At 52.4% G+C, this 16005-nt stretch overlaps 1 protein-coding gene across 19 annotated transcripts in view; it reads left to right on the top strand.

Annotated features, from left to right (window-relative positions):
- Nucleotides 1-4069: 4069 nt before the first annotated feature.
- Camk2g (calcium/calmodulin dependent protein kinase II gamma) overlaps nucleotides 4070-16005 on the top strand; it is a 58312-nt gene continuing 46376 nt past the window's right edge. For 18 of the 19 annotated variants that reach the window (XR_004389663.1, XM_032918363.1, XM_032918357.1 and 15 more), the window contains exons 1-2: nucleotides 4070-4161; nucleotides 5469-5563. Coding sequence is in view for 18 of the 19 variants with exons in the window: in XM_032918363.1 (XP_032774254.1) it covers nucleotides 4097-4161; nucleotides 5469-5563 (160 nt within the window). In the remaining variant the exon portion in view is untranslated. Of the gene's footprint in view, nucleotides 4162-5468; nucleotides 5564-6999; nucleotides 7167-16005 lie in introns of those variants that run through there. The other variant, XM_032918353.1, reaches the window with a different exon arrangement.

The following is a 16005-nucleotide window of genomic DNA, read 5'->3' as shown; positions in this document are numbered from 1 at the left end:
GTTACTCACAAGGAATGGTTCCACTGTTAAAGAGCACTGACTGTTCTTCCAGAGGACTGGGTTTAATTCCCAGCACCAGTATGTGGTGGCTCATAACTATCTGGAACGCCAGTTCCAGAGGTTCTGACCCCCTCTTCTGGCCTCAGAGGACACTAGACATGCACATAGCACACAGACACGCAGGCAAAACCACGTACACATTAAATAAAATAATAATAATAACCAGGTAGTGGTACCTTCAATCCCAGCATTTAGGAGGCAGAGGCAGGCGGACCTCTGAGTTTGAGGAGAGCCTGGCCGACAGAGTGAGTTCCAGGACAGCCAGGGCTACAGAGAGGAACCCTCTCTGGAAAAACCAGGTAATAATGGTGATGGTGGTGGTGGTGGTGATGAAAATGATGGTGCACACTCTATACATGTATTTACATACATATGCACATATATGTGTGCATAGCCGGAGCGAGGCCATCTAATCCCTAGTACTTAGAGTACTATGGACTAAGCCCCCTGCACCCTAAGGACACAGGCCGACTTAATTCTCCTAGCATTGATTTTACAACATCTCCCAACTTGCAAGCAACTATTCTTTGATTTCAACGGTATCATCTCCCTCGCGCTTACTTTTGTTTATTTATTCGGCTTTTTTGAGGCGACGTCTCACTGTACAGCCCCGACTGGCCTAGAGCTCACTAGGCTGCTCTCAAACTAGTCACCATCTTGTGATTACAGGTGCGTGACAGCGCACCTGCCTCCCCTTTCAATTAAATACCTCACTCCCAACTGCCCTGTTTTTCTCAGACTGGAAGAGTAAGTGTTCTCACATGCTCTAAAATCACATTCCAAATTAGGGAGGGAAGTATATGTCATTCAGGGGGGCAATATGTAATTTTCAGCGGCTTCAAGACGGAAGATCAGAACAAGGGAGGGGTACCGCCCAGTGGGGTACCTCTGGTGATTATTAAGGCATCAATTTCCTGTGTTGTTTACTGTTCCGGGAGCTCTGAGCACCGCCTGAGTGCTGGTGCTGCCCAGGGGACTGGCTACAACCAGAACAGCGCAGCCCGTGGACCCCACGAGGTTGCCATAGATACTGATGCGCAGGGAGCTAGCGAGCGCCTGATTATTTGTGCACATCGTCCCTCTAATTGCTGTGAGGTAGCTGGAGGTTGTGTGGGTACCACGGCAATGGGGACCAAGAAGAGCGTGTGTGAGGGTGTGCTCGTGTGAGCGCACAGAAGTGTCTCTAGGCTCCAAGCTGCCGGAGTGGACACAGCAGAGGTCTGCCCTATCTTATCGGGAGAAATAGTGAACCAAGAGCAAGGTAGAGCTGCGGGGGAAAAAAAAATGGAGGCTTCTACTTGTTTTGTTTTTTTGGTTTTTTGTTTTTTTTCTTTTTTTTCAGAGCTGGGGACCGAACCCAGGGCCTTGCGCTTGCTAGGCAAGCGCTCTACCACTGAGCTAAATCCCCAACCCCGAGGCTTCTACTTGTATAAATTATCAATCTCCACTTTATTAGGCTGTTCTACTAAAAGGCAGCGACGAGCAGATAAGAGGTAGTGGATGAACATTTGTTGAAAAACCGGGTGGCTCCATTTACACGGTGATATGAGTCATTTCCAAGATTTCACCCAGTATTTTCCTACGTCTCTTTCCATCTCAGTCAGAGATGCACAGTGCTTTGTATGGTTATCCTGAAGCATCCAGGGTAGATCCCTGACCCTTGGGTGGGATGGCAAACTGCCACAGCAGGCACGTAGGGCCAGTCAGATTATAGTCCTGCTTCGACATTTCCCCCTAGGGTACTCCCAAGAGATCCCATTTTATCCCTAGTCCGCGCTTGTGACCTCTCAACGCCTCACCTCACCTCACGTTAATGAATCTGTGAGTTTCAGGTATCAGCGTCTGGAGGTCAGGAACCAAGTTGCCTCGAGCACTCAGGAGAGCACAGTGATGTAACACTGATCCACTGCCTCTGTTTCTGAGCATAGCTAGCAGCCCCTTCTGCCACAGGGGTAGGAGGAGAAAGTAAAGACTTACTGGCATCCCTGATTTTACAACCTCCTTACCACTACCGGGCTGTGAGACTTGGGACCTGCTGCTTTGAGGTAGGAAGTGGTCCTGTCCTCTAGACTTAACTTCCTGTTGCCATGTGGAAGGGTGGAGACACACTGCTCTTGTCATCTCAGCTCTTTCCTTGGTTCTTCTCTTCTCCCCTCCCAGGTAATCAGTTAAAGCTCTCTTCTTGGACCCCACTTCCCCCTATTCTCCAATCCACCCCATTTTGCTACCTGGGCTCAAGGGTAAGCCTTGTTCTTCCCGCCCCTCCAAAGGGAAGCTTGGGAGGCCAGGATACCTCTCAGCTGCCTCCCCTGGCAGCACCAGCCTGCTGACAGAGGAGGCAGGATTCCCAGTGGATATCCTGCTGTAATCAAGTCTGAGAGGCAGCAGTTGGCTGAGCTCCACTCTGCCCAGTTGGGAATGGCCCGACTTGGGGTACAGCTGCCGGGGCACATCGGGAACTTGCCCAGCATGTTTCTCCTCCAGAGACAGTTTTTGACTTGACTGTGTCCCATGAACTTGTAATAATATTGGAGACAGGGCCGTTCCAGAAACAACAAGTCTGAAGCTGAGTACTCAGGGGTTCCATTGGAGGGCACCGTTTGGCGGGAAGAAATATACTAACTAGCCACACACAGTTTTTTAGTAAGATACTGAGGATTACTTAAGAACCAGATGCGATTTAACCCAGTGAATGTTCACAGCCCTACGAAGTGTATACTATTATTTCCAGTCCCCAAATAAGGCCCAGGCAGATTTCATGGTTTGCCTAATGCCTGAAGTCAGCGAGTTGTCAGACATCAAGCCAGGTAGTATGATCTCAACATAATGTGTGTTAGCACCCATACCTGCAAATGTATCATTACAAAATGTGGTAAAGTGACAGAAAATAAAAGTACAGGACGCCCCACAAGAAAACGAACGTGGGGGCTGGGGATTTAGCTCAGTGGTAGAGCGCTTGCCTAGCAAGGGCAAGACCCTGGGTTCGGTCCCCAGCTCCAAAAGAAAAAGAAAAAAAAAAAAGAAAACGAACGTGATTTCATCTCTTGCTTTAAGCCACCAATGCACAAAGCCTTTTCAAGACCTCACTTTTTTCTTTTATTACTGACCTAGGAAAGAACATTTATCTCTTAAGACCGGGATGCAGGAGAGCACCACACAGGCTCACAAGACAGCTCGGCGAGTAAAGACGCTTGCGCTAAGCCTGACTACCTGAGTTCCATCCCCCAGTGTAGTGAAACAAGAAGAGAGCTAACTCCCCGAGTTGTCCTCTGACCTCCACACGTGCGCTGTGGCAACCATAGGGCCACACATACGAAGTAAATAAGTGGGAAGAAAGAAGAGCAAGCAAATATCTTGCCCCATGGCCTGGCTCTCCTGATAAAACCGCGGCTGAAGATTTTGTGGTTTTTTCTTAACGATGCCCTTGATTCCTGCACTAGTCTAGAGTGTCCGCACCCTGAGGGAAGGCTGGTGGCAGCTGGCTCTGCAGTCTGGGGGCATCTCCCGAGTGTTCAGCCTCACACACGCTCTTTGACCTTGGCATTTTCCGGCTCCATGCAGGCTGCAGGCTTGGGACCCACGTGTGGGGCCTCTCCCCAGACCTCGGTGGTCCAGACCCAACACTACTCAAAAGCCACTTTCACACATTCGTTCCTGAGCTCGCGCAGGGTCCGCCCTGGAGGAGCCCGCCGGAGGAGTCTTTCAGTTCCGTCGGTCCCAGTGGGAGGCCGGGAGAGGGGGCCGCCCGCGTCCCTAGCCCTCGGGTGCAGGGGCGCCCAGCTCAGGCGGCTCCCAGGGCGGGGCGGGCCGACGGCGGGAGGCCCCTCCCCGGGGCGGGCGGGGCCAGCGGGGCTTGGGGCGGGGCCGGCGGGCGGGCGCGGGGGTGTCCTCCCTCCCTCGCTCTCTCCGGTAAAGTCTCGCGGTGCTGCCGGGCTCAGCCCCGTCTCCTCCTCTTGCTCCCTCGGCCGGGCGGCGGTGACTGTGCACCGACGTCGGCGCGGGCTGCACCGCCGCGTCCGCCCGCCCGCCCGCCAGTATGGCCACCACCGCCACCTGCACCCGCTTCACCGACGACTACCAGCTTTTCGAGGAGCTCGGCAAGTACGGCCCACCCGCCACGCGCGGCGGCCCCCAACCCCAGCCCAGGCGTCCCGGCGCTCTGCGGCTTCTCGCCCCGCCCCCCCGGCCCTGCACCGGCCGCTGCAGCGCCCCCTCGACCCGCCCCACCCCCAGCTTTTCCCGCGTGCTGCCTCGGGGCCCCTCGGCCCTGCGTTCCCGGTCCCACAGCCCCCTCCGCGCCCTGCAGCAGCTGCCAGGCTGCTGCACCCGGCGCTGCCGCGGGAACTGCAGCCCCGGGACTGCTCCGGGGCGCCTTCCAGCCCCGCCCCTCCTGCACCCTTCAGACGCTCCCCTCCCTCGACCCCGCCTGCCCACCGCCCCCTCCCCACACAGCTCAGGAGCCCACTCCGCGCCGGCTCCCCAGTTCCCACGCGCCTGGCACTGAGGACCCTCCCCGGCTCTGCAGTTCCAGCCCCGCTGCGGTGCCCGGGTGTGGGGAGATGTTTAGTGCCGGGCCCCGCCCCCCGCTAGTGCAGCTTCCAGGATCCCAGCCTCGCTGCTGGGCAGTGCTGCGGCACCCCCGGCCCCTCCCCCCACCCCTGCAGTGGTCCCAGGAGCCGTGCGCCGCAGCCGCAGCATCCCCCTCCCCTCCGCACTGAGCTGGCCGCCGCCGCCGCAGCCCGGGTCCCCGCCACCCCCACCCGCGGTGCAGAGCCTGGCCACTGCAGCCCCCGCTCTGCCCGCCCCCCTAGATATTTCCAGAGCCCGAGATTGCAGCCCATTTGGCGGGTCACGTAGAGGGAAAACAGCACGGGGAAGGGAAGTCACTGTTGTCATAATCAGAGCTGTCTTTCCTCTTTTTCCCTGCTGTCAGTTGAGCTGGGATGCTGTGGGGTTAAGCCAGTTTAGCGCATCCTGAGCCTCACTTTCTCCCAGGCTTAAGGGAAATTTCTCAAGAAATCGTACCTTCTATTTAATCTCCCCTCTCCCTACTTTCAGTTATTTCTGCTGAGAGAAGACACAAGGTCTCCCCTGTTCCTTCTCTCTCCCGGTTGCCTTTGCTGGGAACCACAAGGCAATCAGTGAGATGCAGCAGGTGTGCACTTGAAGCATCGCCCACCAGTCTGAAGGCTGTTGCTTTGCCCAGGAACTAGATGACCTGGTGGGAGCCAGGCGGTGCTCCACCCACATCTGTTTAGGGCCGTGTGGCCCGCCTTACCATTCTTACATTAGCTGTCGGTTGTCACTACAAGTGTGGTGGTGGGAGCATGGCTGTCCTCGTCTGAAGTAACGTGTGTGTCGCTTTGCTTGGCTCCGTGTTCCAGTTCTTTCCCCCTTATTCCCTCCAGGGGTGCCTTCTCGGTGGTCCGGAGGTGCGTGAAGAAAACGTCCACGCAGGAATATGCCGCAAAAATCATCAATACCAAGAAGTTGTCTGCCCGAGGTGAGTGTGTGCGCCCCGTCTGGGGCTCTCTTTGAGGATCCCTGCAGAGATGGGATTTCGGCAGGTGCCCCGGGAGGTGGGGGAGTATGTGTTTTAGCACTGAGAAATAGAGTTGGAATTTCAAGGTGGGTGGACTTAGAAGCCAGACAAGGAGGTGTGAGAGAATTGGAAGTGCTCAGGGAGGGAAGGGGGAAAAAAAAAAAAGAGTAAGAGATGTGGGTAGTTGGAGTGGTCCCCAAAGGAACCTTTGAGGAAGTTTAAGTTCTCAGTGGAGAACTGAGAAGGCTGTATATGGATCGCTCTTAATTTGGGGTACTTCAAACCCCTCTCTTTAGGGCAGTGCTGGCTACTGCAGGCTTGCCCTGGCCCTTGTGCCCGTGGTGGTAACTTAGGGTGGAGATGCAGTAAAGGAGCAGTTTTGATGAATCTAGCCTCCCCTGCCCACCAGGCGGCAGAACAGACTCCCAAGGGAAGGAAATCGTAAACATCAAGGGAGGCTGCTCCTGGCGAGGACTTCTGGGAACAAATCTTGCCAGATGAACTTGATTCCTTTTTTTGATCAAATTACAAACTTGATGGTGAAGCAGCAGATGCAGTCCGTCCTGGGCAGAGTGCGATGATGCCTCCCGGTCTCTCAGTCTCAGTGGTCTGGTCTGAGCAGGAGCCGCAGTGCTGCCTCAGTGTTGCCTCAGTGTGCAGGGAATCTACCGGGTAGGCCCTAGAGCCTCGCTTGTGAGAGTCTCGAGTACCTGAGACTGGGAAGCCAGGGACCTGTCTTTAACACTTCAGATGTATGTCTCTGAAGCTGGTATTGGGCGCTCGCCAAACTTCCCTCATCGGATAAGTGTAGACCCAGTGGTGTTCACGTGAGGTGACTTGGTCTGGTTGATACAGAGGTCAGATTCTGGAGAGCTTCAGGGAACAGCACAGCGACAGAGGTTATCGGACTCAGAGAAAGGAATTAGGGCTGGGCTGAAGGACTCCCATAAATATATTAGGAGCCCGACAGATGCCCTCGGGAAGATGTGGTCTTTGGCCAATAATGTTGTGGGCATCGCTAGGGCAAGGTAATAGATGTCCCAAGCACCCAGAAGCTCTAGAATTCCAAAGAGATGACAGTGGGCTTCTGTCCTGATGGCAGTTGTTCTGGGACTTGTTCCATGGGGCTGTGTCTGCCTCCTGGCCTGGGTGTCTCTCCCTTCGGCTGTATCTCCTGTCTCATACTGTTCGTGTACATTGGCTGTAAAGTTGACTTGTCTTCTTTCCACCGGGTACCTCGAGTCCAAGGCAGTGGTTGCCATAGAGATATGTGGGTGGTCAGATGCCCTCCTCCTCCTCCTCTGGGACGGGGGTGGGGGACAACAGTAGTTGGGTTCTCTGGCAGACATGCTCTGACTAAGAATGGAAGGGGCAGGCAGGAATGAGGTGAAGATGGGTATCTCCCTGTGCCCACACAGCCTAGCCCTGGTGTATCAGAAATGTGGCTGACATCTGGTGTCTCCAGCGGATGGTGCAGCTCCTTGCTTTGCTCCTCATCAGTGCCTACTGGTCCAGGAGTGAGAGATGCATAGGAAGCTGAACGCTGAAGACTGGGGACCTGAAGGTAGCAGGCTACGGTGGCTGGAGCGACCAACTCATCTTCTGCTGCTTCTGTAGCCACTCAGACTTACCCTTTCTTTCCCTTCCTCATAGCCTTTCTGCCTCATCCTGTCTTTCCAAACTGGTATCTTGGTGTTCTTTCCTCTCCTGAACTGGATGAGATTTGATTTCTCTGCTTTTCTTTTCAACTTGAGAATTCTAGAATAAGATCGCGTGTGTCAGGCAGCAACTCCCCCACTTGAGAGATGGTTATGCCAAGACTGAAACTTTGGCTTATGTACCAGGTTAACTTTGGGACAGAGGCTCGTGGTGGCTTGTGGATGTGCTCAGATGCCAAAAAGAGGGGTCAGGAATGTAGAGGTGCTATTGCTCTTTGGAGGTGGGAGAGTGGGAGGCTGTACTATTAGAGATGGTCTGCTGGTCTGTGGGTGTTGCCATAGGGGTTGGGTCAAGGTCCACACCGGGCTGGTACCGATGGGTTCAGGAGTGAAAACCATGGCTTCTTTGCAGCCTCTCAGTTTACGCTGTATATTTTATAAAGGCGCTGTAGCTGGGCTGGGTTTCACTTGCTGCTGTCTGTCTGTCTAGGGCTCTGCAGGTGTTGGATTTCTGTGTTTGGGAATGTCATTGCCCCACTAGGGTCACCTATGGGAAGGTCTGAAGAGACTTGCTGTGTTCGCTGGGATTCCTTGAGGATTTGCTTTCTCCGTGATTTTCTTTGTTGCTGAAAGGCAAGAAAGGGTAGAGAGCTGCTTTTCCCTGTTATCCATAATGAGATGGCCAAGAGGCCCTAGAGAAGCGACTTAGTGTTCTGGGTGTCAGATCTGGGTAGGAAGCTTTCTTGTGGGCAGCACTTTCTTGTCATTGTGGCCTCTGAGGTCAACAATGGTGGCTGAGTTGTCAGGTAGGCTGCTCATACAGGTGTGCAGTGAGCGTCCGGTTGGTTTTTATCTGCAGGCCTATCCACATAGGCACTGACAGCTATGCAACACCATTGCTCTTGCTTCAGTGCAGTGATGGGTAGGGACTTGGGACTTGTACAGGAGAACCCATGGTTCTAGCTTAGCTCTACTAGGCTGAAGGAGGCATTTAAAATAGGCTTGGATGCAGGATCTAGTGGGCCAGGTGACGGCAAAACGTTATTTTAAGATTTAAGAGCACCCCCCCAAAAGAGCCTGAGCCCTTATGTCTTTTTTTTTATTTTTAAATCTTCATATTCCCTTCTTATCTTTATTCATATGCATACAGATTTTCACCTCGTAGAGCATAACATTTTATATCCTGCTCTCTTTGCTTGTATCCAAAGCACATCCTCCATATTGCTCCAGTTGAAGGGCAGCAAACGGTCCTTTCTGATTTCCGTGTAGCTTCCTTGGAGCACCACAAGAAACCTCTGTATTTGGATTATTTATCTGGATTCCAGATCCCTTGACTGAAATTGATACTGGAGTAATGCCCTTGGCCTTAGGAGGGATGCTACCAGAAACAGTGCTGTGAAATCTGTTACAGCATTTGCCACATTGTTACAGCATTTGTCACATTGTTTATTGTTTATTCTTTTGTCTACACATTCACGTCCAGAGATTTCTGCTGAAACTAAGTATAAGAGAAGTCTTCCTCTCCTTGAGGACTTGAGAGGTAAAGGGAGAGACCTTATTTTTGCTTTGCTTTTGTGTAGGCAGGCCCGAGCAAAGTCACTGTTAACACAGCAAGCGTGTATATCGGGGAATGAATGAAGAGGGCTAGGCAGCCAGTTGTGGTTGCTTTTGGGGTTTGGCTTCCAGGGAACTCAGAGTCAAGTTTCTGGAGCACTTGGTCCCTGGCTGACATGGGTTCCCCCATTTTGATTCAGTGGCTAGGCTGCTTTGGAGAGAACAGATAAGGATAAAGACTTATGGTTGGGGGGCATAAAGCAGTTTAGTTTATGATTCCTCTTTTCTTGTCATTAATGGCCCTATAGGACCCCTTCTGGGACTTCCTCTCAGGAGTGACTTTCAATTTCAGTGCCAATGAAGCTCTCTTTGAGTACTGGTTAAAACAGCAGCTCCCTGGCTTCTATTCACAGAAATTCTGCTTTGAGAGGCGGGGGGTCCCCAGCATCTGCATTTTTAACATGTGCTTCAGGTAACCTGTGAGCCACTCTTTAAGAAATCAGTAGATGGTGGCACAGGCCAGTTTTCCCAGTACTCTAGAGACTGAGACAGGATGATTGCCACAAGTTCAAGGCCAGCCTAGGATATATCTCAAAACCCTGTCTCAAAACAAACACCATAGATAAAATCACAAAACAGCAGCAGCAGCAGCAGCAGCACCACCACCACCACCACCAGTGGCATCTCCTGGATTCACCACGAACACCTTTGCCCAGCCCTCTCCACGTGGCATCTCAGGTGGTCTCAGCTGTCCCATGGCCATCTGTGCACATGAGCTGCTCTGTGATTAGGGGCCTCAGTCTGTTATCCCCGTTTGGGGTGTCACTTTGTGTCTGAGGCTGTGGCAGGCTGAGTATCTGATGTTGTGTGGTATGTTGGGCAAAGGCTGTCCCTTTCTGAGTCCAGCTGGCCCCAGGGACTGAAATGGGATCCCCTTGACCGGCGCCAGCTGAAAGTCCCCACCCCCTTGGTGTTGGCCTGAGTAGCCCCCATGACATTTGTGTCCCCTGTGGTATCTCCAAGTAAGATTTTCCTGTTAAGGATCTGGGCGAGGGGAGGGGAGAAGAAGATCAGGATGGTGTGGAACTGGAAAGAGAACAGTTAGAAGGTGTCCCGGACCTCTGGGATTCGAGGGGAGATTTTGGAGGCTCTGCGTAAAAACAGACTTTTCAGTTGAGGATAAAATAGGGCGATTTTTAGACACAGAGAAATGGTTTTCTGAGCGCCTCTGGATGCTGTCCTGCCGTGCAGGGGAGAGTAGGGTGGAGGTCCCACCTCTATGCCAAGGTTTCTGCTTGGTTACTTCATCCTACAGTCAGGACAAGAGGTGAGGAACTGTTCTAGAACAGTGGCCTGTCACCTTGTCCTCGTACCAACCTTCCCAGATGGAACTGGGGTAACTTTGTTGGATGGGGATGCAGGTTAAAATGTGTCCCGTTCTGTAAAAGAGGACCTTGGTTTCTTCCTGTTTGTCATCATATCCTTGTCAGAAGCTGTGCTGAAATCCTAGAGGGAGTGACCGCCCCATTCTTCAGAGGCTGGAGCTGGGAGAGGGGTTGGTATGGTCACCTCCCACTCCCCGTCTAGTGCTAGCTACTTTCTGAACAGCTTTGGCAGACAGAGGCTGATCCCATGGGTGCCAGAGGGTGCTGACAGAAAGAGGTGGGCACTTTGCACTTCTTGAGTGCCTCTATAGAGGCCTTTGTCACCTGCACAGACCCAGACAGATGTTGCCTTGTGGAAACCAAAGCATAAAAGATTTGTTCTGGGTTTGTTTTGAACTTTAGATCCATACAGTTTTCCTGATGTTCAGATCTTTGGGTCTTTAAACTGTATGGTCTTTGAATCCCTTTGAGTTATAGCAACCCTCCCTGCTTCCCTCTCGTGCGCCATGTCTGTCAGTGTCCATGTCTGTCTGTCTCTGTCTGTCTGTCTGTCTGTCTGTCTCTCTCTCTCTCTCTCTCTCTCTCTCTCTTTCTCTGGACATCTGGACAGGTCTCAAGAACCAGGCCGGTCTCAAACTTGCTGTATAGTCAAAGATGACCTTGAACTCCCGTCCTCCCTGCCTCCAGCACCACAGACACCTCTAAGCCCAGCCGAGGAAACCTCACCCCATTGCCTCAGTCTTCTGTACCCACATCTTTTTGGGCTCTGGTGGGGGCACTTGTAAGCCACTCCCCTCACACACATACATCATTTCTACTTCCTGGGCCCTATCACCATCAGCAACAGCAGATTCCCATCTGCTCCCCTCTTTTCTCCTCCCTCTCTTTCCCCTCCCCCTCCCTTGCTGCTGCCCTGGGAGGAGCTATTTTTAGGGGCTGCTTCCTGGGATGTTTTACTTGGGGCTGGTTACCATGAAGGAAATGTCACCAAAACAGTGGGCAAAGGCTAGGGGCACTCACTAGGGGCATGGAGCTGACCCCGTTTTGACCCTTAAAAGTAGCCAGAGTGTCCACAGGCAGAGCCTTGCCTTCTTGGGGCTTGCCAGTGACCCCATGGGGATTTTGTCCATCAAAGCTGCCTTGGAGCTTGAACTTTAGGCCATGTCTTGGCGCCTCTTGCCTTTCCCTCCTTGGTTAGCCTTTCCTTGTCTTAAGAGCCAGAGGCCATGTTGAGGCTCTGGACTTTCTGTTGTCTGATTAGAGCCATTCGTGTTAAAGCTAGAGGCAGGGTATTTGTATGTGTGCTGTCAGGGACAGCCAGAGGGGTGACATGGGTATATTTCAGGTACTGTTCCCCTGTATTCATAACGCTATACGCTTTTCGAAGGCATTAGGAGACCACCTCTACCTAGGGTCAGAAACCGGTGGGGCTGCCAGAGGCTTCTCACAACCGATGTCGAGGTCACAGGCACAGAGGTGCAGAGGGAAAGGGAAAGATGTCATTGAGATTGGAACTCAGGAAGAGTCCTTGTAGCCATAATATGACCATGTGTCCTTTCCTACGTGCAGAAGGTTGTGTGTGTGTGTGTGTGTGTGTGTGTGTGTGTGTGTGTGTGTGTGTGTGTGTGTGTGTAACAGACCTCTTATCTGAAGCTGGTGCAGCTCCTGTGGTTTTAGAGAAATGTTGCTAAATCAGTGTGTAGGTCCATGACCAGTGCTCTTGGTCCTCTAATCCTTGAGAAACGAAGGCATACGTACTTGGAGTAGGCTTCTCTTGGGCAGGGGAGAGGAGGCAGAGAAGTTTTGTGTGCCGCTCGCTGCCTTACCGTCTGATAACCATTCTGCTCTTCTTGCTGTATCCGGTCACTCCTACTGCCCTGCCTGTGAAACTGTGGTGTCCTGGACTGAGGACCTGGGCAGAAGGCTGAAGAGGCAGAGTTTCCAGTTATCCCTGTTTCCCAGGGCCTGGCTCTGCCTTAGGCTGACTGCTGGGGAAAAGCTCAAGCAAGGCTGGGACAGGCTCCTAAAAGGCTGCTTCTGCTTTCTGATCCTGACGCTCCCTACCTCTGCAGTTAAGGGGGAAACCTTGCAAGAGGGCTGTCTGTGGTTGTAGCTAGGCTGAAGGCCTGCAGGGTGGGTCTCCATGGCAATAGCACACAGGCAGGCAGGAAGTGGCCCTGTGCAAAGCGGGGAAGTGGCTGTTGTCAAACAGGAAGGGGGGGCTGGGCTGTGGGGTAGGAGGAGTCTTACAGAAAGGTGGGTGAGAAGAGGGCCAGCTAGGGAAGATCCAAGTTACCCTGAAGTAGTCATTGAGGAAGGGAAGGAGGCCGGCTTTGTGGCAAGAGTACCTGCTGGTTTGTCCTTCCTTTGATAGGCCAAGCCTAGGCCTGGTCCCACCACGTGGACCAGGCAAGCTCAATGGCTTCACCCCTTTTAATGTCGAGGATGCTGTGTTCAAGAAAGGCACTCTACAAATAATTTTCTGTTCCTGCTAGTGTAGAGCACTCGTGTTCTCACCGGTCCCGAGGAGACTCTACAATAGGAGGTGTGGGGAGAAAGAGATGAGATGTGACCACCAGAGAGGTCAGGCTGCCATGGTGTAAAAGACTGTGGTAGGCAGAAACCACATGGCTCACTGAGCAGAGAGCTCGGGGATGGCAAGATGCCATAGCCAGCAAGACTGAGGAAGAGGAGGTATCTTGTGGTCAAGCACTCCTGGGCTGGCTCGATCTCTCAGTGCCCCCTCTTGCCTGTCTTCATCTGCAGACTGCAGACTTGCCCAGGCTTCACGTCTGGGTGGCAATGGAGGATTTCATGGGAATCCTGAGAAGTCAGAGGGTTCTGTTGGTGCGTTCAGATTCAGTGTCTGCCCAGGAGGTGAGAGTGGGCCTGACTCTTGTGGAAACTGGCAGTATAGATGAGCACATGAGCCGGGGAAATGGCTCCGTAGTTAAAGTGTTTGTCATGCAAGCATGGGTGAGGACGAGAGTTCGAATGTCCCAAGAATTCGCATAAATGCTGAGCTGGTATGGTGGCCCACCTGTAATTCTAGCCTCGGAAGACAGAGATAGGGAATCCCCAGAACAAGCTAGCTAGCTGGCAAAACTAGCCAAACCTATGAGCTTTGGAAGATTTGATCGAGAGATCCTGGATTAGTGTAAATAAAAAAAGTAACGGGGGTTGGGGGGGTAGGGGAGGGGTGCCTTTAATCCCAGAATTATGAGTTCAAGACCAGCCTGGTCTACACAGTGAGTTCCATTGTCATGCCAGGGCTACACAGAAATCTTGTGTGATGGGTAGGTGTAGGGGTGTGTGTGTGTGTGTGTGTGTGTGTGTGTGTGTTGCCTTCATATGCATGTTTCACATGCAAAAATGTATACATATGCCCATGTGTATGTACACATGTACACACTTGGGCGGGGACACACACACACGAAAAATGGACAAAGGGAAAAGAGAAGAAAAGCACATGCAAGTTCAAGAGCCCTGTTTCCTGTTTATCACCAGACCCTTGGAAAAGAGTGTGCTAAGCACTCTACCATGTCACCTCTTTTAAACCTCAGTTATTGCTCTTTTTGTTCAAGAAATGTGAAACTACAGACTGGGGTTGTGGCTCAGTCAGTGGGGTGCATATGGAGCAAGTATGAGGTCATAGATTAGATCCTAGGCACATAAATGAGGTGTGGTCGTACCTAACAGGCAGGAACAGAGGGGTCAGAAGTTCAAGGACAGTTTTGGTTACATACCAAGTTTAAGGACAGACCATCTCACCATAAATGATTGGATGGATGGGTGGATGGATGGGTGGGTAGGTGAATGGATGGATGGGTGGGTGGGTGGATGGGTGGATGGATGGGTGGATGGATGGATGGATGGATGGATGGATGGATGGATGGTGGGTGGATGGATGGATGGATGGATGGATGGATGGATGGATGGATGGATGGATGGATGGATGGATGGATGGATGGATGGATGGATGGATGGATGGATAGGTGGGTGGATGGATGGATGAATGAATGGGTAGGTGGGTGGGTAGGTGGATGGATAGGTGGGTGGATGGATGGAGGGTGGATGGGTGGTGATGGGTGGATGGATGGATGGATAAGTGGGTGGATGGATGGGTGGGTGGGTGGATGGATGGATAGATGGATGGATGGACCGATGGATGGACCGATGGATGGACAGATGGATGGATGGACAGATGGATGGATGGACGAATACATGGATGGATGGATGGATGGATGGATGGATGGATGGATGGATGGATGGATGGATGGGTGGGGATGGATGGATGGATGGATGGATGGATGGATGGATGGATGATGGGATGAATCCTGTCCAAAAGGTGACTGGCTCATTTGCCTCCTTTGGGTTTTAGTCATCTTGCAGAGGTTTCCCCTGCACCTTACTTAAACTTAGGCCTTTCTTCTCCGTGCCTTCCCCCCACCCCGCCCCAGCATGTCTGCCTAATGCTAACTTCAGGTCTAGTGGGTTTCTTGAGTCTGTGTCCCCACCATTTCTCCTGGCCTTTAGAATACTGCCTGTCAAGGTGGAGGATCAGTAAATACTTTTCGAAGGCAGGAATGAGGCTCAGGCCGTTAATAAGTTAGTGGAGTGGTAGCCTTCCAAACCCAATGTGTTAATTGCTCTACCTTGTGGCTTAGACCCAAAGCAAAGACCGAGCACAGCTCTGGGGCTCCAAGAAGCCATGAGTCTTGCCAAGAGCGTGAGGCTTGGCTCCTTGGGAGGTAGGCTTGAACTAAGTGGGAAGATGCGTTCTCTGGACCCTGGGCAAGCCCTCTAAGGAGCCAAGAGCCTCTTGTCTTCGCTCTGCTCTGAGTCACTGGTAAAGCCATAGCACCCGTCCTTATTTTTAGTGCTGCCGCTGTTGTGGGGCTGTAACCATTAAAACAGTAAGAGACTTAAGAGAAGAGATAAACATTAATCTTCCGGGCCTTCCCTCAGCTGCCACCTCCGCCTTACAAGATGCTGTTCTCCCACACCTGCCCAAGAGCTGTGGGTCAAGGGTGGTGATCTGAGTGGTCAGAGATTGGGTGGGTGGGTGGGTCTGCACCTGGTGCAGTTGGCTTTCTTGATGACTTGGTCTCAAGACACGGGCTGGGAGAAAATGTGGTTTGCCCTGTCATATGTCCAGATATGGGAGGAGCAGATACACCCCCACCAAGCAGGTCTATTGCTGCTTCCTTGAGTGTTGGAGTTGGTGGAAGTCTGCAGCTGTGCTATTCTACCAGGGACCAAGGAATGTCTTTCTCCCTGGCACCAAGGGATACCAAGAAGTGTTGGACATTGAGAATTATCCAGGGTTCTCCTGGCTAAATCCTGGTCCTTGGCCATGCTGAACCTGAAGGTGGGAAGAAAGGCCTGACCCAGATCTTGGGCAGCTGGGATGGATTAGCTGCGAAGCAGGGACTAATCTCTGCCTGTCCCTACCTCTTACGAAGCAGAGCTGTTTCTAGAGGGGAGGTTCAGGATGAAGCTGAGGGTGACTGGAAGACATTGTAAGGGAGTCCCCTCCACTCTGCCACCTTGCAGTCTCTCACAGTGACAGGCTGGCATTTGATGCCCTCCTTCCTGTTGAACCTCAGGTGACTTAACCTCTCTGGGCCTTAGTTTAACCTTCTAAAAAAACCGAAGTAATCAAGCTGGGCGGGGTGGCGCATACCTTTGATTCCAGCACTCCAAGGCAGAGGTTACCTGATCTCTGAGTTCCAGGCCAGCCTGGCCTATGTAGAGTGAGTTCCAGGACATCCAGGGCTACACAGAGGAACCCTGTCTTGAAAAA

The sequence above is a fragment of the Rattus rattus genome, chromosome 12, assembly GCF_011064425.1.
Source record: "Rattus rattus isolate New Zealand chromosome 12, Rrattus_CSIRO_v1, whole genome shotgun sequence".
NCBI lineage: Eukaryota > Metazoa > Chordata > Mammalia > Rodentia > Muridae > Rattus > Rattus rattus.
Note: the sequence above shows the minus strand (reverse complement) of the source record. Positions and strands in the feature narration are given on the sequence as shown.